Genomic DNA, 25,016 nt, shown 5'->3' with positions numbered 1-25,016 from the left:
TGCATGTACTGTAGTTAGCAGTGCTTGAGAAGAGGAGTCTTGAGGTGCAAAGCCATCAGGCAAATGACCTCCTAACCCATCAATTTGTGTTTCACCTTTCAAGCAAATGTTCTGGTTTCCAGGTCCTAATTCAAAGGGCAGCAACAAAATCACTGTTAAGTTCATAAGTAGCCCTTGGCTATACTGCAGCTCTTAATGTGGGAATAAAATTGTACTTACATATTAGCTGACACAAGATACAGCCACAGCTTGGGTAGGTCCTGCCTGTGTAACTGAATATATCTTTCATTATATCCTCCAGGCTGCTCAAGACCATGGATGGCAGTATTTGGAAGAATGGCAAATCACACCAACTTAACTCTAAAATGAAATCATCCACTAAATTTACTCATTAGCAGCACACTTGCAAAGGGGTATTTCTTGAACCATTTTAAGCACTGCCACTACATAGAGAAAAGCCTTAGTCCCTGACAGCCATAAAAGAACTGTGGCTGTATGATACCACAGAGATAACACCTGCACTGCTGGCTGTGGTCTTGATCACTCATAATCACCGAGCTCCTGAGAGCTCATTGCAAAGAGAACTCAGGGCACAGGCAGTCTCTCCCTCTCTCCCTCTCTCCCTCTCACTGCACCCCTGGAGAAACCCAACCAATACTCCCTCTGCAAGGACATGCACTTCAATAACTGAAGTGTTAAAGAACATGGTACTGAAGAAGTCACAGCAAATAAAAGAACCCCAAAATACCAAATGCAAAATAGAATCAAAATGACTGGATTAATAAAAACCAGCAGGGGCTAAATCAATAAGAAATCATTATTATAATTTTTTGGTAGTAGGTTCAACCTCCTTCTTCTGGCAAGGCCAGCCTGGCTGCAGGAGTTTTGAGCTCATTGAGGATTCCTGGGAGCCTTTTCTCTGTACGTTTTTATGGAGTACTTTGCCCTCACTTTGGTTGATTTCTGACAACCTCCTGGAGGTTTCCAGCAGGTACCAATGCTACAACAGGCAAAATAGTGGTCCAAGGGACACCACCTTCCTTTACTGACCCTCCACCAGGACAAGACCCTGAGCAAAGAATGACATTGAAGACTTGTGGGAAGATGGCCAATGATCCCCAAATTAATCCTGTCAGACTAGCTGTGATAATGATCATTTGGATCTCAAAAGGGACTGAGACAGAACTGAATCGCCCCAGATCCAATGTATCTCTTCAAACGATTCAAGCCCAAGCCACAGTATATTCCTGCATGCTGCCCATACTCATCATGCTCCAAGTTTGGCTCCAGAGTCTGAGGAGGGAGCATGGGTTGGCATCACATCTCACTCAGAGGTCTCCAGAGGTGCCACCTGGTTCTCTTGGAGCCCATATATTCATCTCTGCACCTGTGTCCCCACGACCCCAGGAACAGGGTCCTCACTAATTTCAGTGGTGGCACTGATGACTGTTGTGATAGCTGCTTGTCTGGAGTTTAATGAGAAATGACTGCAGCATTCACATGGGAAATTAAAGACCTGGAGTCAGTTCCCTCAGCCCAGGGAAGACCAGGTTTGCTTCTCCCAGTACAGCTTGTGGGGGACATTTTTCATCCAGTGCTGTAAAATGCAGCAATGAATGCTCATGGGATGATAGAGACTTGGGTTAGGGGAAAATGGGGACAGTAGCTGAGGCACAAAGTGTCCTTAACCTGCCTTGGCTGAATATGTGGGACCAGACTGCAGGAACACTGGGCCGTGGTACATGGTACCACCCTGCTACACACAGAGCAAGGGTTGTGTCAGTACCATCTCATGTCCTGCCTGAACATGTGGCTTCTGGCTAATGGAATGGAAAGCTTCTAAAAAGATTGAACTGGTTACACTTCAGCTGTAAGCATTTTCATTACATTTCTTGGACTACAGAAAGACCCTCTATTGGTCCGTGGCAAAATCTCAAATGGCTGGAACAAGACTAGATAAACTTTTTCATTAAGGGCATTGCCATTTGAATATAACACCCCTGCATAACAATTTGCCTGTGGCCTGATTCAGCAAAGCTCCTCAAGTGCACTCAACTCTGAGTGAGAAGAGCTATTCTGAAACCAGCAGCTGACTCACAAAGAGCTAAACATGCACTTTAGCACTTGTTGGGATGCCGCAGCACGGCTCCTTGCCTGCAGGGATCTCGGCACCCAGCCAGGCTGCGGGTGGAGGGAACCGACAGCCCACACCCCCCGAGCTGTACATTTATTATATTGCCACTTCTTTTGTCACTAGCCAGAAAAGAGTTTGGGATCCAGGAACCAGTGGCACTGGTGAGTTTTTCCTTCCCCGTCCTGGCTTCCTTCAGTTCCAAATTGGAGTGTGGCTCCCAGGAGACCCTGAAGTCAAGGTGCCCTCCTGTGGTGCCAGCTGGGCTGCGAGCGCTCAGCAAATTAATTGCACACCCACATTCCTTCCACTGTATAACTAAGGCACTTATTTAAATGTCTTATAACACTTTGCTTGTATGTGAAGAGGTATTTTTTCAGGCCAAGAACAGTTACAGGATTTCTGTGTTTTTGTTGCTTACTTTGATTTCATCAGCAGCGTCCATTTTGGGATTGCCTCTTAATAGTCAGACAAGGGCTGAAGGTGACAGTGGATTATTTAATCAGTGCCCTCAGTGAAGAGTTATCTACTCCTCCTAATCCTTCTCTGTGTGTTCTCTTGATTTCCATGCCTGCAAGAACAAGAGCACCAAACTTTAGCTGAAACATTATACTGCAGGATCCTCACTGTAGAAATAATTCATCCAAACAAGTCCTTCTGGGATTAGATAATGCCCAGGCAGTCCTTAGCGAGATTTTGAAGCAAGAGCTGACAGATGTCCTGTGGCAGGGATGGATGTACATTCCAGGGACAGCTGTGTGTGGGAGCTTTGGAGCCCCAGAGCCATGGGAGCAGGGGCATGATGTTGCCTTGGCCACGCTGTCAACAGCAGGCTCTGGCTGAACCTTGTGCCTTGGTTGCTGGAGACCACACAGCTCGTCCCAGGAAACCTGCCAGGTGCCAAGACTGCCTTGGAACAGGGCTGGTGTGGATGTATAGAACTGTAAAGAATTAAAGAATTTACTGCGAGCTGTAAAGAATTCTTCAGATGCTGCAGCAGCAAGGACTAATGACTGAAGAGGCAAGCTCTGCTGGAAATTCAGTGCCTGTGAAGATTAGCCTTCAACCCTCTATAAACCATGGGAATCTATCCTTTATCCTGTCCATAAACACCAAAGCCTTCAGATTATCTCCTCACAGGAATGACAAGCTCCAAAGGTCTGGTAAAAGACCCATATTCCCAATCATAAAATAATCACAGTACTAGCAGGAAAATCTTGCTACCAAGAGCGAGACCAGGGAATTTGTGGTTAGTATATTTCCTTTTGAAAAAATAATTTTTGAAATAGACTTTAAACCCCGCAACTTTCCTAGATTGTTAAAGAAGATAAATATCTTCTTCTTCATATCTTGACTCCCTTTGCTCCTTGCTGAGAGCATCCTGTGCCCTGGCCATGTTCCTCCTGTTCTCAGGAAGCAGGTTTGTATTGGAATGAAATGCTTATAACAGATGAGTGATGCCCACGAGTTTTCATCTTCTGATGTTGAGACTTTCATGTTACACTTTCTCACACTCTCTTTCTGATAAACAGTGGATTGTTTGCATTCCTCTTTGGAGGAAGAGAAATTGACATTCTAACAAGCCAATTGGAGTCAGAGATTCTTTCAGCATTGTCCAGTCCATGGTCATTGTTAGATGTCTTTAAATAGACATGTCATGTAAATAAAGTTCTCTTTTCCTGTTCATCTAACTTGGAGTCAGGTGCGTGTCTGTTCTCTGTGTGTGTGTGTGCATCATAACAGACCACAGATGAGGGTTATTTTGGCATCCTTAATGGTGTCTAGTTATGAAAATATTTTTTTCTGGTTCTTCTCCCTCTCCAAGAACAGCAAAATAAGTTACCAGTCTAGTTCTTTGGGCTACACTAGAAAGAAATGTGAATGTCACTGACACAGCTAGTTTTTCACTATTCATTTCCACCTGAGACTGAAGCAGTTGGCCTCTGAAAGTTGGAGAACTCAAGCTGTATTAAGTAAAAGCTGCCCCAGCCTTTCAGCACTCTCAGGAATTTCTTCTCGGGTTTTCTGGCCTCTGCAGATACCACCAAAGCTGTCCCAGTCCTGTGTAGAGCTGAACTGCAGCACGACCCTTCCTTGAAAGTGCTGGACACGCAGGGATCCTTGTGCTCCTGTGAAAGGCTTGGCACCAATCTCATGGGGTTGGCTCAGGAAGGCTCATCCCCATTGCTGGGGGGCTGCAGGTTAGACCCTCCCCACAAGGGGTGGTTAGGACCAAGGCAGACATCTGCCCCAGCACTACCCTGCTGTCCACAGTGGCCTGCACTGCCTGACATCCCACAGGAGGGTCTCCAGAGATGCTGAGTTTGGCCTTTCTCTCCACTGACTGCTGGGGCATCTCAGAAACATTGGCCTTGTCAGGCTGAAGTTGTGCTTTGGCTGTGTGCACCTAAATCTTCATCGTACAGACAGGTGAGCAAAAAAAAAAAAAAAAAAAATCATGCTGTCTTTCTGTATATGCCTTTCTCATAATTTTTCCCCTGTTCTTTCCTCTGGGTTTATCCAGGAATAAAAAAGATTCAATGCAATAGTTTCATTGTCCATGAATTGCTTACAGCAAACAGCTTTCCAGTATGCCCTTTTTCAAATGGAAACACTATAGCTTGATCTTTGGTGATCCTCAGCATTGGAATTGAAAGAAAAGGACTTGCTGTCTATAAAGTAAACAAATGATGCTTTTGAATGGAAAAAAACCAACCTTTTTTTTTCCATTTTTTTCTCCTTTAAATAATATTTTCAGGCATTCCTCTTTCTGTCTCTTGAATGAAGCATCCAGTATTTTTTCAAAAAAATTGTTGTCCAAATGAAATAAGTAGACCTGAAAATATTTTCAATTTTTTTTTGCAGTAGCTTGTCCTGCAGGTCCCTCCAATTTTCACAAGACTGTGAAAGGTCCAAGAGATGGACAGAATAAGCATTGCTTGAACTAAAAACATGACAGCATCTCTCTGGATTTCCTGGGGTTTAAATCAGGCCCTAGAGGGAGGTTGTTTTGCCAGCTGTGCTGTTTCTCCCCGAGTTCACTGCAGCTACAATTTGCAGTAAACATTGACTGCTTCTCTACTGAAATTTTCACGTTTGTCCAGGAACACATTATAGGAAAAAACTAAGAAATAGTACAGTATTCACAGATCAGATGAATTTATGTAAATTCATCACCTCAGTGAACCATTCTCAGGAAAGATAGTGAGAAATAAACTGTGGATAATTCCTCCCCAGTCCTACCAAGAGGAAGATGGGACAAAAGGCATTTTAAAATCTCACTCAAAGTGTCAATGACTTTCTCCAGGCTTTCTTAGCTAAAATGTTTTTTAGCATAATAAAAAAAAAATTAAGGTGTTAAAATAAACTTCTTTACCAGAAGTTTTCAGGGAGTGTTCCAAATGGAAAAAGGTGCATACAAACCCCAATGCAGCTAATCTAATACTCCTGACATTTTCTGGTAGCTGGATTATACAGAATGCATAATTGCTATGCGATTTCCATAGCATGAGTCAGGAAAAATCCATTGAAGCACATGGACCTGTCTCCTCTTACTGCCTTCCTGTGACCAAGCTGGTTTTAGGTTATAATGTGCTAGCTAGGCTGAAAGGCTGGTGAGAAATTGGGGGTTGCCACTCTGCTTGCATTATCTTTCTATGGCAGAAACCAGGATATTCCTGTGGTGAGGTGTCCCTCCTATCAGCAATTCCCACCTGTACAGCACACTACCTTGCCTGCCACAGAACTGTGACCTTACAGTACTTCTAGTGCTTCATTAATTCCAGGAGGTGACATCCTATCACACCTTCTAATCACATTCCAGACGTTTATTTCAGAAATATTTCATGGACGGTAAGTGGGACAGCTGCTCCCTTGTGACGCTGTTAATAGCATGGATCCCCTTTGTCAGGAGTCCCAGAGCTGCTGCTCCTCTCCCAGGCTCAGTTTAACACTTTGTTTTTAATCTCAGCCCAAAAGAACTCAAATGAAGGTCCAACAAGATGTGCTAGATGAGGAGGCTTGGAGTGCTGGGCAAGGGACAGGAGTGAGGGCAGGTCAGGCTGTGCTGAGGCTGAGGCTGACCAGCCTGGCACAGTGTTAGCCCTGCACAGCTATTCAGTAGCCCTGGGCTACTAAATAGAACAAACCAGGGCTATTATTTGCCCTGAGAAGGGGAGGCATGGCCCAGCTGCCCTGCCCATAGCTCTCTTCCCTCTTAAGCTGGAATGATCATACCCAGCCTGTCCCAGTAATGCTGCACAAACCATGTGTGGGCACATGCCTCTGTGGGGCTCAGCCTGTGGGTGGGCAAATGGTACCTTTGGGATTAGTGGGAAGCACAGAGATGGGGCCATCTGTATGGCAAAGGGAGGAATCTCTGGGGTTTTAGAGGGGAGCAGAGCCCTCCACTCCTCCTGTGTGCCTGGACACTTCGCTGAAAAGACAAGGAGCAGTAGAGACACAGTCCTGACAAATTTATGGGTAGGTGAATCCTGTCACATCTTTTTTTTTTTTCTTTTTTCAAATTGAAGCTTAGCTAAATTTTCAGCAACCCAGGAAGTGAGGATTTGCACCTAACCATGTGTGAAGTGTGGTAAGCTGTGCATTGTTCCATAAAAGAGCTTGCCTCCTACAGGGAATGCTTTTGGGTTTATGGCAAACCTGGTGGGACTGAGATCAAATAATACAACACGCCTTTTTCCTCACCTGCTTATGTCAGGTGCAACCTGATAACCTGCCATGGGGATCTGAAACTTCTGAATAAAACACAACAGGAAGGGAATACAAAATACAGAGCAGTGAATGCGAGAGACATGCAGAGCTGGTGGGTGGCTCCTGGATCTGATTTCAGAACAAATTTCCCTCCTCCATAGGGACAGGGCTCAGTGGGTACCACACACATCATGAAGTCCCTCAGGGTGGGTCTGGGGATGCTGCAGACAGATGGCTGCAATTTTTGTCTCTGTTGTGCACTCAGAAGGTGGGTCAGAAAACTCATCACCTCCTGCATGTCTTCTGTGATGTGTTTTGGACAAGACATGCACCAATGAGATTGCAGCCCAAATCCGAGGTTGGGTTTGTAGGTGGGATCAGCAACACTTCTTGCTGAGATTATGGTTATTTTACAGGCATCAACCTGCTAAAGTACCAAAGGCGTTTATGAAATTCATAGCTTGAACAATTAAGATAACCTGAGTCTGAGCTGAGTGGTTATGGATTGAAGAACAGAGGAGTATTGTGAGGGAAGGAAAACAGCCCAAATAACCTGATTTTAGAAACAATTTCTTATTAATGAAACTGGGATGGGCTTTTTGTGGTCTTGCCTACTGCATTTTTAAATCTGTAATTGTCTGATTTTCTGCTGAAGAAGGGATCTTAAGGTTAGTTGGTAAAACCCAGTTATTTTTACTGTCATGTTTTTATTTGCAGTTTTCTGCCCCAAATAAGATGTATTTCCCTTACATTTCTTACATTAATCACAGAAAGTCCCATTCCAGATACCACTCCTGACCAAGTGAAAACTGATGGTGGGGTCAATCATGCTCAAAAATACTTGTTGCTGGATGCAGAAAGCTCTGTGTTGTACATCTGTCTCCAGCTGTGTTCAGCCCTGTTCTAACTGGACGTGGTCTCTGAGTCTTGCCAACCTCACTGTAAGTACTTGGGGCCCAACAGCATTTTCTAAGTCACTGTGACTTGTCTGTCACCATTTTCCCTGAATTTGAAATGGGCTCTGCTTGGCCACTTTTCCCTCCAACCAAGTTGAATAGACTGTATTTCTTGAGAAATACAATTCTCTCACGGGGCCAGACCTTCTTTTTTCTTCCAAGTCAAATGGCTTGGGGGACAGTAAGCATGCAAAGGCACACAGTTATGCCCTGGGGGTGGGGAGCAAGCAGGCTCCTTGGCTGCTGTCCCCTTGTGTACCACACACACTCCTCCATTACTCCTTGGCTGACATTTCCCCAGCACTTTCTGTTCTCTCAGGCTGGTCATATCCAAGCCACATGCTGGCAAACCTCAGAAAATAATTGGCACAGAACCAATAACTTCTTACTACGAGGAGGATTGCACATAGAAAACAACATAGGCTAGCAAGGTTCTTGTGCCCTTATTGCCCAGGTAATCATCAACAACTTCAACCCTTGTCAGTGTGCTGGGGTGGAAAAACTGAACTTTAGCTCAAGCTAATGAAGCAACATCCCTCTAATGCTTCCTGGAATAACGAGTTCCTTGTCTGACCTGGCACAGATCTCTGCTTCTCTCCAAAAGCATAACAAGCCCCACAGGATCCCTGCAGAGGATCAGACTGTGGTTCCCTGGCTGTTCCTGCTGGATTAAGAGATACTTCTATTATCCAGAGTTGACACAGGTCAGTGTCATGTCATCCAGCCTGAGCAGTCTATTAGGTGCTTAGATGGCTGCTTAGGTCCTATGGGCAAAGTACTGATCTTGTTAATATTATCAAATCAAGCCAAAGAGTGCACTGACTTGCACCCCTGACCCTCTCTTGCAGGGAAGAGTTACAATCACAGAATCATTTAGTTTGGAAAAGACCTCTAAGGTCACTGAGTCCAACTGTTAACCCAGCACTGCTGTTCACCACTAAACCGTGTCACACCAACCCCTGGTGACATACCTACACATTTTCAAACACCTCCAGGGATGACAACTCCACCATTTCCCTGGGCAGCCTGTTCCAACGATTGGCAATCCTTTCAGTGAAGAAATTTTTCCTAAATAAGTTCTAAACCTCCCCTATGGAAACTTTATGCCATTTCCTCTTGTCCCTGTCACTTGTTACCTGGCAGAAGAGGCTGACCCCACCAGGCTACCCCCTCCTTTCAGGCAGCTCTAGAGTGATGAGGTCTCCCCTGAGCCTTCTTTTCTCCAGACCAAACACCCCCAGCTCCCTCAGCTGCTCCTCACAGCACTTGTGCTCCAGACCCTTCCCCAGCTCCGTTCCCTTCTCTGGACACGCTCCAGCCCCTCCATGTCTTTCTTGCAGGGAGGGGCCCAGAACTGAACACAGGATTGGAGCTGTGGCCTCAGCAGTGCCCAGTACAGGGGGACGGTCACTGCCCTGCTCCTGCTGGCCACACCATTGCTGAGCCAGGCCAGGATGCCATTGGCCTTCTTGGCCACCTGGGCACACCCTGGATCATGTTCTGCAATGGGTAGGAACTCATTCTTGCCCACAGTTTAGCCAGACCACCTACCTGGAAAGTGTCTCCTGTGATGCAGAAAGGTCTGGAAGATGGCAGATAACACATCTTCCATTAAGAAAGAACTGGAAGATGCTTCAGGGGGGCAGATACCAGAGGTGCACTGAGCCAATGCTTTCTACACAGCACTTTCAAGCAGAGCATCTTGTAACCATGAAAGGTTTGTACTGTGCAAAATGGGTAGCAGTGAGGAGCACACCCAAGGGTGAAGGGAAGGTGGGGTGTCCTGCTCCAGCTGCCACAAACACTGAGTGCACACTGGCAGGTGAGCTTTACTGCTGCAGGATTATGTCCACCACCTGATGCAAAAAGAGCCAAGCTGACAGCTGGTTTGGGAGTGCACAGGTTTGATATGAGCAGCTGCCTAATCAAGCCCTGAGAGGGCAAAAGAAGTAGTTTCCTATTCCAGGGCAGGCAATGAAAGATAATGTATTAAGGAAGTGAAGGAAAAGTATGATAGCTCAGCTGGGAATGGATCTCCTATTTGCCCCTTAGCCACATAACACTTAAGTCTGTGGGCATAAGAGTGGGTGTCTGTGTGCTGCTCACTTTGTTCACCCTCAGGTAATGAAGCCTCCATCTGCTCATGCAGAGATGTGTGAATTGATTTTGCAGAAAGCAAAAAGTGGATTTAACTATCCATCAGTGATGTACAAACTGTGATTACTAAGACAAGAAGAGGGCAAATATCATTTATCACAAACAACAGAGGAAGCTTAACCTTAGTGATGCAGCTATCTAATGTTAAAAGACTTTGCTCCCAATATATTGCTGGTCAGTAGTTCTGTTAAAAGTTATTGTTCACTCTTAACACTTGTCTTTCCAAGACCCAGAACATATGCCCATCAAAACAGACTGGGAGAGCAATGATAATAGATGTGGCTTTTGACTAAGTAAGAGGAAAGAAGAAGCACTAGTGGGGGGCTCAGGCTGAGGGTGCTGTTGTGGACTGTTCCACTAATTAATTTGGCTGTTCAAACTTTTTTTCTGGATTAAATCCTGATAGTCTCAAAATTTTTTTCAGGTACATTTTATAGCCTGGAGCAATCATCTGGGTCCTGGAGAGGGAAGGGGTTACTGAATTGTTGAGAGTAGCTGTGTTTTACTTCTAATTTATTCCATAAAAGTACATTCCTCTGAGAAAGAATAACAATTTATATTCATCAATTGCTACTATACTCTGGTCTGCATTGTCTTGAGTCAAGCTTTATATTAGATTTCATCCCACTCACAGAGGGTCAATGACTGCTGTGATTAGAAAGTCATTAGAGACCTCTTGACTCTCTTTGGCTGTTTATAAACACCTCAGAAATGAAGGGTGCTGACCGAGAATCTGCTCCTGCCTTCCCCCCATTAAGTCAATCCAGCCTTACTAGCTCTGTTTTTCCTAATGAACACAAAGTAATGCAACCCAATGCTTTGGGTTCAGCTCAGCCCCTGCTAAAACACATAGCAAGATTCCTCTGGAATTCAGTGAGAGAAAGATGAGATCCTTAATGAGCTTTTCTTGCTAAATAATACTGGCTTTGGATTTGTCTCAATGGATAACACTGAAAATGTGAGTCTCAACATCTCTGAAAAGGATATTTGAGGTCGTAGTGGGCCAGAAGAGATGTTTTAGGTCCTGTTTAGTGGCAGTTTATCTATTCATCACATGCATTTATATTTGTAGAGGAGACCTAAATCTTGCAGAAACATTAGGTCTTCCAGGTCTGTTGGCTTCCCCCCATTCCAGGCATTGTCTGAGGCTCCTTGTCTACAGCATCCAGGAACTCAGACTCCTGTAAAGCCCAGTATCTAATTGATGGTGAGTGCTAAACTGTGCTTTTCCAGGGCTTGTGCCACGAAGCATTTATAGAGATAAGCTTTTATTGTTGTTTAAATCAAACAATATTCCTGGTTCTAATACAGATACCCAGAGTAGTGTTGTTTCCTCTCTGCTAGTCCTAAGTCAGACCCAGAGCTCACCACACACATTCTCTTTTGTAGACCCCCAACTCTTTTTCTTGATTTCTGGATGAAAGTGTGTGGCTTGCTATGTACCTCTGAGCTCCACAACTCCAGGAGGAGGGCAGTTGCTTTCTATTTGTTTTTCTTAGTGGTTTTTTTCCTCTCTCTCTTTTTTTTGTGGTTTTTTGATTGTTTGTTTTTGTTTTTGTTTTTGGTTTTGGTTTTGTTTTTGTTTTTTTTTGTTTGTGTAGTTGGTTGTTTTTTTGTTTTGGAGTGGTTTGGTTTGGTTTTTGTTTGTGGTTTGTTTTGGTTTTCTTTTTTCCTTTTTTTCCCCCCAGACAAGTTTCAGGCTAAGGCTTCAACTTGCTGGTTCTGTTCACATGCTTCTCTGATGTCCCTAGGGAAGGACAGTTCCTTTCCATGTTCCCAGGAATGGGTTCTCTGTCTTCTTACTGGGGATGGTGGACCATATAAAATCCCAGCCTATTGCTGGTAGTTACTTCCTGATAATCTCCTAGCTGAGAGTGAGGTCCCACCATGGTGCTTTTTGTTTTGTTTTTTTTTTTTTTCCTCATTGAACCAAGTGCCCTGTTCTGTCAGAGTTTGCTGTTGGTGTTTGTAAAGTAGTAAGAATGTGAGGGAATGAAAGCCTGCACTAACAAGTAGGGTGTAGCCAGAATTTCTTGCTTCTTGGAGTGGTATTTGAGAACTCAGTTTGGCCAAGGTTTAGTCAGAATTCCAGGGTTTTTCCTTTGTTGGATTCAGGTGGGACTGTCTGTTGGGCTCAGGTGGGGCTGTCAAAGGATTTGTTTCCCAGGTGCACGGAGTGGCCCCTCCATCCCTTTTGGAATTTGCACGCACAGGCTGCTCCCCTGCCCCATTCTCCTTCAGCAGTGCCAATCCTTCAGGACAGCCCCCACCACCCCTCTGGAGCACACCCCTTTTTGTATTCTTATTGCAACCAGCTGCCACAGCTTTGTCACGAGGTTTTGGGCAGGATGTTGCTTGTTGAGGGGAAATGTGCTGTTTTGCTGAAATGCAGCACGTGTTCCATGGCATCTGTGTTGCTGCTCCATGGGGATGCTCCATGGGGAAGGTGTCAGAGGCGGAGGGACGGCGCAGCACAGCGGGGTAAGGGCAGATAGCTGCGGCAGAGCTGGGCTGGGAGCCGCCAGAGGCAGGTCCATCAGCCCACAGCCCTGCTAAAGCGCTCAAACACCGCTGGCTGGACGTTCCAGGGTGTGTTGGCACAAGAGCTGGTGGCTGCTTAGTAACCAAAGGCAAACCTCCTTCTCAGGGAGGGGCTGCTGGCTGCCTGTGAGGGACTTCAGAGATGCGAGAACACACACAGCAGCTGTATGGGTCAAGCTGGAAGCTTGTCACATACCAGTAGTGCTGATATTGTTGCTCCCAGAGATAAAAATTGTGTTCCTTCATGGTGCCAGGACATAGTTTATTGAAGACTCACTTCTTTCCATGGAAGAGATCAAACCGTGCTGTAAGTGCACAGATGCCTCACTCTGTGCTAGAGTAAGGGGAGAACCTGACTGACATCAGTGGAAACTTGTGGCCAAACTCCTGCTCAGGAGTTACTTTGCATTTACTTACAAATCTGCCCTCACCCCCCCTTTTTTTTTTTTCAGAGATAAGCACCCTGTCTTTGCTTGTATGCTCATTTACCAGGATGCAACCAGCAGGTTGTAGGTTCACAGCCACCCTTGTTGCTCTGTGTCCACACCTGTTCTGGGAGAGCTGAACCCTTTGCAGGAGACTTGTGACATGTTGATAGCTACAAGGGCATCAATAATTCTTGATGCAAAAGCACTGAACACCATGGCCTGAGTACAGAAATTTGCACTTGTCTGCCTGAGCCTCTGACCCTGCTGCACCAGTCTCTCCTCCTCCAGCTGTAGAAATTTCCTGCACCACTAAGAAATTACTTTTAAAGAGATTAATTTTGTCTCTGGTTTGAATATGTTCTTCTTCCCCTGCATCTTCTGCCATCAATCCCTCTCATCTATTTCCTTATTAGTCTGCAGATTGTTTTTTCTTTGAACCAGTGCTGACTAGATTTTTGATCTGTTCTCCTATGCTTGTGGACAGAAGTCTGCTGATTCAAGCATAAACCTCATAAACGGCATTCATCAGAAGACAGATGTGGCAAAGGTCACAACAGGTGCTTCTGAAGATGTTGCCAATGCAGGGGTTCATATTCCCAGGGATTTAATGTGCTCCTGCCTACTCTCTCTGCCCAAACTGCAGCTCTGCCTGGCAGCACATTTTAAGGTGGTATGGAAGAGTGTGGCCTCAGTAATCTGCATGTCGGTGACCTTGATCCTGATTGCTGAAATCAGCTGTACAAGCATTTAAGCTCAAAACCCTCTCCATAGCTTCCACCAGTACTGTCTACACAAGGAAGCACAGCAATAGCACATCCCAGTGCATAGCCATAAATTCCTTACTAGCCTTTAGTTATCTTCCTGGAGAAACTCATTAACTTCAAGGTCTGACATTTAACATCATGGAAGGAAGTTGGCTTTTAATGGTTTTCTGTAAAGCCCTGTGAAAGACAAAAGCTGTGTCCTAGAATTCAACTCCATTCAGAACAAGTGGGATGCAAGAATATAGGAGCCAAGATGTAAAATATACCCATTTTTGTCTAACTTTTTTGCACAATTTCGTCTGTGTTATTTAATCTCCTAATGCTATTTACTGCTTGATTGTCCCTGGAGTGACTGGGTCACTGCTATTGAAGGTGAATTGATGTTTTCTTCACTCTTGATCTGATATTTAATTTTTTTTTATATACAGCCAGAGATAAAAGATTAAAATTAAGGCCGCCTTTGCTTTATCTTTCTTATCTTACATCTCATTTGTGGTGTTTTAGAAATAATTTCAAGTTTTCTTCTTTCCCCTCTGTGCTTAGGTTTGCGTGTGGTCTTTTACTGGCCTGAGTACATTGCCACAGAGGGTGTAGTTTGTCTCACAGTATTGAAACATTTGGCCAGTTGAAACCTTTGTAGGGAATAAATGGAGTATCTTCTTAAGTCTAAGATTAACAAAATGACACCCAAAACCCAATAAAAATATTATAAGAACAAGTATAAAAAAATCAGACTCTAACAGAGAACGAGGAATTATGCTGGCAACAATTGTAAACACCTATGTGACTCATGGTCCATACTCACATATACTGCATTTGGTAAGAAAGGTAATGCTGAGGGCAAAAATGAACACAATATCCTCTAATTGTGTAAGAATGGCTTTGAAAGATGATATGGTACTTGATTAGTAGGCTGGGGATAACGTGAGATAGTCACAGCAACTTTAAATATAGACTGGAGACGTAAGTTTGAGTATGCGAGGCATGAAAATGTAGCTTTGGCATGGCCATATGAAAGCTGAGAACATCCAGATCTGTCAGAAAAAGAACAAAAAGTGACAATGAGGAAAATATTCAACACTGGATCTAAACCTCCAGATTAGCATTTAAGGTAAAATCACTGTGTTCATTCTCTTCCTCTCCTTTCTGCTTTCCTAATTAGTACTGAATTGCTTGGATAAATAAATCAGCTTCTTAAAGAAACAGCCTTTAAGGTCTTTATGCTTTTTCATAAAGAGTAGGAATAAGTGTTTTGGGTTTTTTTGTGAGGGGGCTGATATGGAGTGGAGTGGGCAGAATTTTCAGTCTCTGGCAACGTCAGGCTCTAATCTGTGGTGAATTGAAGTCAGATGTTCAGACTCTCGTTGGATTCATTGATAGCATCCAGGCACATTCCACAACTCAGGGGTGTTTATTGGACCTCCTGGTCAGTGCTAAGCTCTTTTTTTTTCACAAGTCTCTGTGTGTGAGTGTGTCTTTGTGTACCTTATGTAATATATAGGTAAAGTTCAACTATGAACAAGTTGCCTGATCTAGAATTATTCATGGAATGAGCAAGAAAGTGCCATAAACCCAAACTGTTTGTAGTCCCTACCTAGAAAGCCCAGCAGACTGAATCCCAGATGTTTGAGGATATCTAGGCAAAGATCCTGTTATATTTTCTGTTTCTATATGCATTCCCCAGATTTCCTTACCAGTCAATGTGTTGGATTAGATGAACTTTCTTCTCATTCAACAATGAATGCTTGTGATTCTCTGTGCTCATCCATGGTCTACTGCAAATTCTGTGCCTGTAGAGGTGAGTTAGGGTGTATATTGTGTGTATTGTGATTAATGACATTTATAGTGCTGTTTCCCTGCTTTGAAGAAGGGAAATTTTCTAGCTGTCATGCAGAACATTAAAGAAGAAGGAGATGAACTGGCACAGAGGAGGAAGGAGCTCTCTGCCAGTGTGGAAGTGCAGGGGACCTGAGCCTGAGGATCGGATGGGTTCTAAGTTAAAAAATACACTTTTGAGTTTTCTGTTAGCAGAGAGTAAAATAAATCCCAAGGTTTCCATAGCCCAAGGGGAATATTTAGGCAGTGCTGTGTAACATTTAATAATTAGGGTGAATGGCATTCAAATGTTTCTCCATTTCTCTGGTGAAGATTTATGTGATTCAAGGTGAAGTAGATGGGTATAGCATGAGACATCCACAGATTTCTGCTTCAGAACATGCCAAGGGAGGAAATAGTCTAGGCTAGGCTCATGGTAATCATAATCTTGCTTCCCTCTGGCTAAAAGGAGCATTTTCAACCTGGATTTCCCAAATCCCTCTAAGTGTGGGATGTTTGTCCAATTTTTCCCTAAAGGGATGGCTCAGCAGTGCACGCATCATAACGGGACCCTGCAAACCTGCTTAGGCATGTAACTCCTGAAAGAGGCATGGGTCCTGAATGGGCCTTTGCTGTTTGATCCGTGTACTTTAGCACAAGGCTCCCAAGCAGCACAGTGGCTTTTTTGAACGTGCTGCCTGGCTGTGTAGGAGGGCAGTGGCAAGGCACTCAAACCAATGAAGAAGAAAGCTTCTACTGTTCTGATCCCCCTCCTACCTCCACTGATCCTGTGGGAAGACTATTTAGGGAGATCATCCAGCAAAATCCAAGCAGCAGTCCCCTCCACCCCCCTGGTTACCCACAGCTATTTGTTTTGTTGTGTTTTCCACCGGGTAGGTTTCCAGCCAGCTGGCCTCGCTCACCGGGCCACGGTCCCGTGATGTGAGTGCCAGCGATGGTGCAGAGGGAGAAACCTGGGAGCTCAGGAAGGGGGACGGTGACAAACAAACTTGGATACTGTCAGCTAAAATATGTCCCAGCATGCCTGAATATAAATATATGGAAGGCATCAGAATCAATAAATAATGTGCATGCTGTATGTCACACGGTGTTTGGCAGTGAGAATAAGGTCAGTGTTGTGGATAGCCTTACACACCTAAACCTGAGCAGGATCCCCCCACTCCTCCGGAGGCAGTGTTGCAGAAGTGGCCCCTCTGACTTCAGTGGAAATACTTGTATTTTCCAAGTAGGGGGAAACCCATGGCACTGTCTGCTCAGTGCATTCCAGCTCGATCTGCTGTGTCAATTCCAAGGGAGCATACAGCCACTTCTTCTTGTTCATGTTTACAGCAAGTTCTAGCAGTGCCTTGAGCAAAGATAAGGGAATGTGGGGGTTACAGCTCCCTAGGCCACAGAGCAGTCTCTTTCTGGACTGAAACACTGCAGGGTGGCAGAAATACTTCTCTGTGTGCTCACATAGGTGAAGCATTCACACCAGCACTGAAATCCAATGGGGGAAGAGCATACAAGAGTTTCAGCAGTTCTTTAAAGAAATGCTTTGTATTTTTCAGCACAAACTAGTCCCAAGCTTTTCTATCCAGCAAATGATCCTGTTTCAGTTATTTGCATTGAAATAAAAAGTGTATTTTGCTCCTATTCACTTTCTTTTAAATACATAAGAAGCTATGCAGACTATAGGTATGTGGAACAGCAACAGCTGCACTGTACTCAAAAAAGGTAGATATGTAGACAGGCTCCATATCCTGGATCCTTGAGATCCTTAGCTCTGCACACAGAACTCTTCAAGTGGCTCTTTCTTTCCCTTTCCCCACACTGGGGAAGACACCAACAGGCCAAAGGAAAGAATGTAGTGACAGAACATGGGGAAATGGCTTCCAGCTCAAAGAGCAGGTTTAGATTAGATATTAGGAAGAAATTCTTCACTGTGAGGGGGATGAAACACTGGGACAGGCTGCCCAGAGAAGCTGGATGCCCCAATTCCCAGAAAGACTCAAGGCCAGGTTGGATGGGGCTCTGAGCAACATGGTCTAGTGAAAGGTACCCCTGTCCACAGCAGGGGAGTTGGAACTAGATAATTTTTAAGGTTCCTTCCAACCAAAACTATTCTATGATTGTATGAAATTCTCTGTCAAACCCAAATGACTCCCAAGGGATGCACACAGCTCTGCTGTTAGTACAGCACCATGGCAAAAGAAGCAAATCAGCCCACAGAGCCCACTGCATAAACTGCCTTAACCAAATTTGCAGCCCAGCTTAGCCCTTTAAAAATATTTGGGGGGGGTGATGTCAGCACCTGGATTGCCAATGCACTTGTTGGTCTCCACCCTCAGCCTACTTTAGTGCCCACGCAGGGACAGAGCATTCAGACCGAGTGGGAGATAGGCAGAAGCTTGGAGGGAAAAATTATCTGCAGTGACCCAGAGTCCAGAGGGAGAACCACTGGGCTCCATTTACCTCCTCAAGGTAAAAGAATTGGCTTACTTATTAGGTCAGATTTTCTCATGTGCAAGGACATAGAAGGCTGGCAAAACAACTTGAAAATGTAGGAATTTGTTAACTGCATGCACTAGGCTTTTAATATTTAATCTGCAAACTAAAGTAATTTCAGTTGAAACTGTCTTCGTGCTGGTATGGTCCCAAGGCTTCTCATTTGCACCAGAGATGTTACAGCCTAATCTGGTTGTGTAGCTGAAATTCTTTGTCTAGACTTAATGCTTCATTTGTTAAAGGGTTCTTATTTTATTTATATGGTATGCAGAGATTAATGCATGATATTCATGATAAAATATTCTCTTTTTTCTGCATGAACTCCAAAATCACATAAAATTCGAAAATCCCTGTCATAAAGTAAATAAAAGCAATAACCAACAGAAAAGTTTTTGAGTACTACTTGAGTGGGATTTTTGAAATATGAGATTTTTAGCATTTTTCAATTCATTTTTTTTCTTTTTTTCAATTTTTCAATTCAAAATTTCAGGGAAGGCAGAAATTTTCTTGAGTCTTGGGTATTGAGTAAAGGCAGAGTATTTTCTTGAGAAAATACTATTTTATCTGTGGAAATGACTCTCAAAATTTGAGGAGTTCTTCAGAAATTAAAATGTCAAACCTTAAGTTCTCCTTGTATTTTTAGTAGTAACAAGTAATTCAGATTTATTTGTCTTTCTCCATAAAATAATAGTTTGCACTTAGTTTCTTCAAAACAATACACTGGCAAATATAGGAATTTCAAACCTCTTAACAGTACTATATTTACAATGTATACTTGTTGAAAGTTTCAAACCGGGCTTGGGCATTATTTATTTGAAAATGCTTGCAGAAAGCAGCACTGATTTCCACAGCCTGCTCACCTCTGTGCACTGTATTTTGGGTTGACACCGGGAATGTCCTTGCTGGGAATCAAAGAAGGTGATAAGCTGCCAAAGATGGCTCTCACTTCTTGGCACCCCAGTGCTTACTGACTCCTGGCCACTGAAACAACATTTATTTAGACCAACATAAAAAGCTCTACTGAATCTGCCACCTTCATGCATCTGTCCCTTACATATTTTATTTTCTTTTTTAAGAGCCTGTGACCTGAAGGTTGAGCTCAAGGACACATCCCAGCAAGTCACCGGAGTTTTCCCTTTGCTCTGCCTGCTGACCCCTGCTCTCTCCTCATTACTCCCAAAAAATGGAACTTAACACACGAGAAATTTGCCTCAACTTCATGGTTGTCCTGATTACTGTGATCCTCATGTGGCTCCTTGTGAAGTCTTATCAGGATTGAAAGGCTCTCAGAAACTCTGGAGGTGATTTCAGTGTGTGCCTCCACAGACATCAGTAACACCCACAGCATGCCACAGCAATTAGCTTTCAGTCAATTGAGGATGTCCTGAACCTTTATTTTTTTACTCTCTCCTATCTGTTGCCTGTGCTAATGTTTATAATGGGTCTGTGATGGTGTAATTCTTTCAGTCTGCAGTGATCCAGCTGTAAAATATAAGATGCTTAGGAACAGTTTGATGTGGCTGTCTCCTCCGGTAGTTTCTGTGAGTGCTGTATCCCCAGCCCACCACACTGGCTTGTTTGGCATCAGTGTTGGGTTCTGGAGGGTGTAAAACTGCAGTGTGTAATGTAAGAGCCTGTATTATCCAATGTAAAAGGCACAAACTTGCTTAGCAAAAAGGAATGTGAAATCTCTGCTTTCACTTGCACCTTTTGTTTAAATAAAGACCACATAAAATCAGTTTTTGGGGCATTCCTTATCCCTCTCCTGACCTGAGCTGATAACAGCTGTGCTACACTGTGATATAAAAGTGGGGTGGTTCGCTTGCTCCTCCTACTTACATTTTAATTTGTAATTTTTTTAAAAAGTGCTGCAGAATGGAAACCCTGCAGCATAACAGACGTATAACCACATATATGTCATATAACATATAACCACATGTAACTACATATATGACCTGTTTGGGTGACTTTTCTGTCCAGAGACACTAACACACTTGGTGCCTGTGGACACGGAGTTCCAAGAGAGCCTTTGTCCCTCTGGGACATTGTCAATAATTGCATTTTCTGAAGCTCGATCTCAGGCAGGGATTCCCACAGTTCTGTTTTGGAGCTATTTTTGGAGCTATTTTTGGAGCAGTGCCTGGAGGGATGAGCCTGGCCAATTGCAGGCATAGGTTCCTGCTGGCACCCCAGCCCTGCTGTGAGCAGAATTCCCTCTGGGAGCAGCGTGGCACGCCAGGCATCACGGCACAGCCGTGCCCAGCCTCGGGAGGCTGAGGCGTGACTGTGTCTGGGTTGCTGTGATGGTGTCGTCGCCTGCTAAAACATCTTGAGCCAGCTTGAAGAGCCCACTGCTCCTGGGCTTCTGAAACCAGTAATCAAACTCCTCCTGGGAATTCCCCATCTGTCATTTTAATGGCTTCAGAGAATCAGGATCTTCTACAAAGTACAGCTTCCTGTAGGAAGGGAGTTCAGGATGTGCCATGATGCTGATGTATGTCTCTTTCCCTTCCAGGAGCCTGGAAGGTGCAGGCAACACTGCAGGGCTGTGCTGGGCTACCCAGGTCTTTGATGGTGAGGCAGAGATGGCCCTCACAGGTGGGATTTGGGCCTGGGCTTTAGGGAAAGAGCAAATATTCTGGTAGCACCGCTTATTAAAGGTTTGTGTGGCTTAGAGTTTGCTAATAAATGAGCCCTTGCCCTCTGCCATTTGTACCATCTTTCTGGGTTTGCAATCTTGCACTTTGTGCCTGTCATTCTCCCAGCCAAGGAATCCCCACTGCAGTGCCATGATAAAAAGTCACCTCTTGTTTATTCTTGGCTGCAAATAAGCAAACTTGCCTCCAGCACTTCTAGGAATGGCAAATTTTCTGAAAAAAGTGCTGAGACATTGAAAAGAACCTCTGTCAGCAATGGACACAGCCTTTGTCTGCAGCCCACCTTGCACCAGATGCTGCTCTTTTTTCAGTATTGCACATGATCTGTTTGTGTTCAAAGCTTGGCTGAGACATGCAAGCAATGGCTGGAGAAGGACATGGAAAATCTATTTTTAAATACTGTGAATACCTGATAATTCAGTATGAAAGATGAGAATCTTTCATTGGCTGTAAGTCCCAGAAGAGACCAATACCATGAGTGAATTGACATTTTTGGGCTCATCTCATCTAGCAATGTAAAAACCAGAGGTGTAGGCTTCACTCTCTGAACCAGCAGTGGTTCAGAAACAGTTCAAAGTGATCCTAGCAGTTTTCAGATAGGAAGAATCACAGAATGGTTTGGTTTGCAAGGGACCTTAAAGATCATCTAGTTCCAACTTGCCTGCCAAACGCAGGGACACCTTCCACTAGACCACTCTTTCACTTTAGATCCAACCCCCTTGTCCTGTCACCACATGCCCTTGTAAAATGTTCCCCTCCAGCTCTCCTGCAGACCCCTTTAGGTAATGGAAGGCTGTAGAACATGTTCCCAAAGCCTTCTCTCGTCCAGGCTAACAGCTCAGCTGGTCTTCACGGGATAGGAGCTCCACTCCTCTGATCATCCTGGTGTCCCTCCTCTGGGCTCTCTCCAGCAGGTCCCTGTGCTCCCTGTGCTGGGCCCCCAGAGCTGATGCAGCACTGCAGGTGGGGTCTCAGCAGAGCAGAGCAGAGGGGCAGAATCCCCTCCCTGGCCCTGCTGCCCACGCTGCTTTGGATGCAGCCCAGGACACCTTTGGCTTTCTGGGCTGGGAGTGCACTTGGCTGAGTCGTGTTCAGTTCTCAGTATCCGATGCCCCCAAGTCCTTCTCCTCAGGGCTGCTGTCAATCCATTCTCCACCCATCCTATATTTGTGCTGAAAGACACTAAGAAAATATTCTGGAGAGTTTGGGTCATCCACAACTTTTGGTCGCCAACCTTTTTCAGAGTTGACATGCATCTGACTTTGACAATATGACTAAGGTGGATCACCTCGTACAAGTTCCTAAAAGTGAGAATACCAGCCTGAGTTGTCATGATTTTCCATCCCTCTGCAGTATAAAGGGGATGGAGAACATCAAAGGACTTCTGGGCTAACAAAGATTTGTCTTTAGTTTATCAGTCAAATTATTTTAGACAAAATTTTCATTAAAGAAACACTTTAGTGTAAGTAGCTGCTCTAGCCCCTCCAGCCTCCCTGGGTAAAGTGTTCCAGTGCTTGACTGTCCTCACAGTAAAAAAGGGTTTTCTTATGTTTAGATGTGTTTCCTGCCTTTGAGTTAGTTCCCATTTCCTCTTGTCTTGTCGTTGGGCACCACTGAGAAGGGTCTGGCCCTGTTTTGTTAATTCCCACCCATCAGGTGTTTACAAACACTGAGAAGACCCCTCTAAGCCTTGTCCAGGCTGAACAAAAAAAAAAAAGCTTTAGCCTTTTTTCATAATGTTAGATGCTTCCTCATCTTCATGGCTCTCTGCTAGAGTCTCTGCATGTCTCTCTTGTGCTGGAAAGTCCAGCTCTGGACATGACATTCCAGACATGTCTCCAGTGCTGAGCAGAAAAGGATTACCTCCCTCAGTCTACTGGCAATGTTCTGCCTGATGCAGCCCAGGAGGATGTTTGGCTTCTGCTGCAAGGACCCATTTTTGGTTCATGGTCAGCCTGGTGTCCACAGCGAGCCTCAGGTCCTCTGCAGAGCTGCTTTGCAGCTGCTTGGCCCCTCCAAGCATTTGTCTGTCAGCATTTGACCCACCAGAAGTTTTACACAGCGTGCCCACGACATCAGTGCAGCACAATTCCTTGTGCAGGTGACACTTCACGCCCCCTTCCCTCTGCCATCCCTTTGTTAAAGGCCCTCTGTGCAGCAAGAGCTGCTCATGACAAGGAAAGCAGTGGTTGCTCAGGACTGACCTGGCCCAAACCAGGTCGTTTTCACTCCAAGCATTGATGAATTAGCCACACACAGAACCAGAATTCCAGAAGCAGTCTCTCCATTCACTTTACTGGGCTTTGGATCAGACCACGGCTACCTAATTCTAGATGTTCAGATTTCAGAAGCTTGACTCTAGGCCTGGTAATTTGGAATTGCTAAGCCCTTAGCACCTCACTCCAGAGAAACTCAAGACATAGGATGTTCAGCATGCTTTTGGGAGAAATCAGACCACTAGTTTATGGGCCTGGATACCAAGATAGAACAAATTGAGGCACCAAGATCTGAAACTTTGGCTAACCCTTAGAAAATTGTTCAATAAGGTTTACCAGAATGCTTTCATTAATCCAGTGTGTTTTCAGTTGAAACCATTTTCTCTATTTTTTTTTCAAGAAAATTGTTTTTATCAAGGAAAAATAAAATTTGTCAAAAGCAAAAGTCATATATGAAAACCAACTGTGTCCATTTTGCCTTTGAATGATGTGCCAAGGCTGCTGTAGGCTGTGTGACCTGTTCCCCCTTCTCCTTTATTGCCCAGGCTCCAGGCCAGGCGGGTTCTCTATCCCATGTGACATAACCAACCACTCTCATGATGTGCTACCTTCAAGTCACAAGTTAGGAAACTGTCATGTCATGACAGACAGGTGAACATGGGAAAAAGAAGTGGTTGACACCAAGGAACTGCACGTGCTGCATTCCTAAGTGGATTGATTATAAACATTTTCTTAGTGACATTTTTGAGTTTGCAAAGATTCACTCAAAATTCAGTTTTCCATGGAAAAAAACCGGCACGCTGTGTAATCTCTGTGTTCAGCAGATGGAAATATATAACATGAAATGTGTAAGTTCTGTGTATATGTTCAGCAGATGACAAAGAAAAAGAAGAAAATGCAAACCCCCGGGTTCTCAGTGTTATCAAGGCAGCATTCCTATGTATGCACAGAATCTTTCTCTGGGTCATGCCAAAAAAAATGTGAAGCATAAATAACTTCCTCACTATGTAGCAAGTCCAGCACAGTTCTATTTATACAACTGCATTTGGAAGTGTGCCAGAGGGAATAGATGCCCTTGCAATTCAAGAAGAACTTGGCACAATCATAATCTATATTTTGCTGGTGCAGTGAGCTAGAAGGGATCAAGAAGACTGACAGGTGCTGACTCCCTGTGTTGCCATTGCAGGGACTCCTAAATCACTCTTCACCTGCACAGCTGATCTGGTCTGCCCTGTGTGCTGGGTTTACCCACGGATTAGAGTCTCACGGGTCTGAGCTGGAAAAGCCTTTGGCACGTTTCTCAGGGCCACGTACAGCTGCTGCTCAAGCCAATCAACCCTGACCTCCCAGCTTAACAGTTCAGCTGTCAGCCTCTGAGGGGAGACGACAGCATTTTCAAGCAGCCTCTGCTATGCTTATCAGCTAATGCCAATCTCTACTCACACTGGGCTGATCTGTGAGGGAGTGCAAAAAGCATAAATTCGTATGTGGAAGGAACAGAAGTGTTCATCTTGTCCTAGCCTGTGTGCTGTATTCCCCTTGCACTTGACAGTTCTTGGTTGTAGTGGGTGGGTGAGGGAGATGAGTAATAATTTGGTTTTGGCAGAAGTTGTTAGGTAAATGTAGACTCATGTTTTCTTCTACTACAGTTGTATGGCAGGGCACAGGATGTTTTTTATACGTGCTTGGATGTGCTTTAATCTTTTGGCTTTGCATTTATGCCTCTTGGTGTACCCAGAGGAGCAGCCAGAGCTGTGTCTTTTTTCCAAATGACTGTTTTCCTTGTATTTTAACTCTGCCCTCCTGGGAAGCAGGCAGTGGCTTTTCTCTCAGCCTCATGGCCAGGGATGTACACAGTCTACCAGAATAATGTCATGCCCTGCTCCACCCTGCTGTCCCTGCCATGTGTATGAAGGCCTGGAGCAAGTGTGGCTCAGGTGACCTAAAAATCAAATTGGTAGGGCCAGGATATGGTGATCCAGGTATTTAAGTTGCTCAGGAGGGACTTAATCCCTCATGGATATGTGCCTTGGGAGGAGGGCTCCTGGAGAAGATCCTACCTAGTGCTCATAGAAATCTGCATATTTCTACATGCACATGGCCTGTATGTGGGCTTGCACATCACTGTGA

General features: G+C 44.6%; 1 protein-coding gene across 1 annotated transcript; it reads left to right on the top strand.

Moving 5' to 3' along the window:
* The first annotated feature begins 17,899 nt into the window (after positions 1-17,899).
* SLN (sarcolipin) lies at positions 17,900-19,435 on the top strand. Its single transcript, XM_014877586.2, has 2 exons — positions 17,900-17,989; positions 19,090-19,435. Exon 2 carries the CDS (start codon positions 19,197-19,199, stop codon positions 19,290-19,292), a length of 96 nt encoding a protein of 31 aa, XP_014733072.1. The 5' UTR covers positions 17,900-17,989; positions 19,090-19,196; the 3' UTR covers positions 19,293-19,435.
* The last annotated feature ends 5,581 nt before the right edge of the window (positions 19,436-25,016 follow it).

Source organism: Sturnus vulgaris, chromosome 2 (genome assembly GCF_052056855.1).
Source record: "Sturnus vulgaris isolate bStuVul1 chromosome 2, bStuVul1.hap1, whole genome shotgun sequence".
NCBI lineage: Eukaryota > Metazoa > Chordata > Aves > Passeriformes > Sturnidae > Sturnus > Sturnus vulgaris.
The sequence above is the reverse complement of the archived record's forward strand: the minus strand, read 5'-3'. Positions and strand labels throughout refer to the sequence as shown.

Coding starts and splice junctions, on each gene's coding strand:
- SLN (XM_014877586.2), top strand. CDS start 19,197: ATGGAACTTAACACACGAGAAATTTGCCTCAACTTCATGGTTGTCCTG.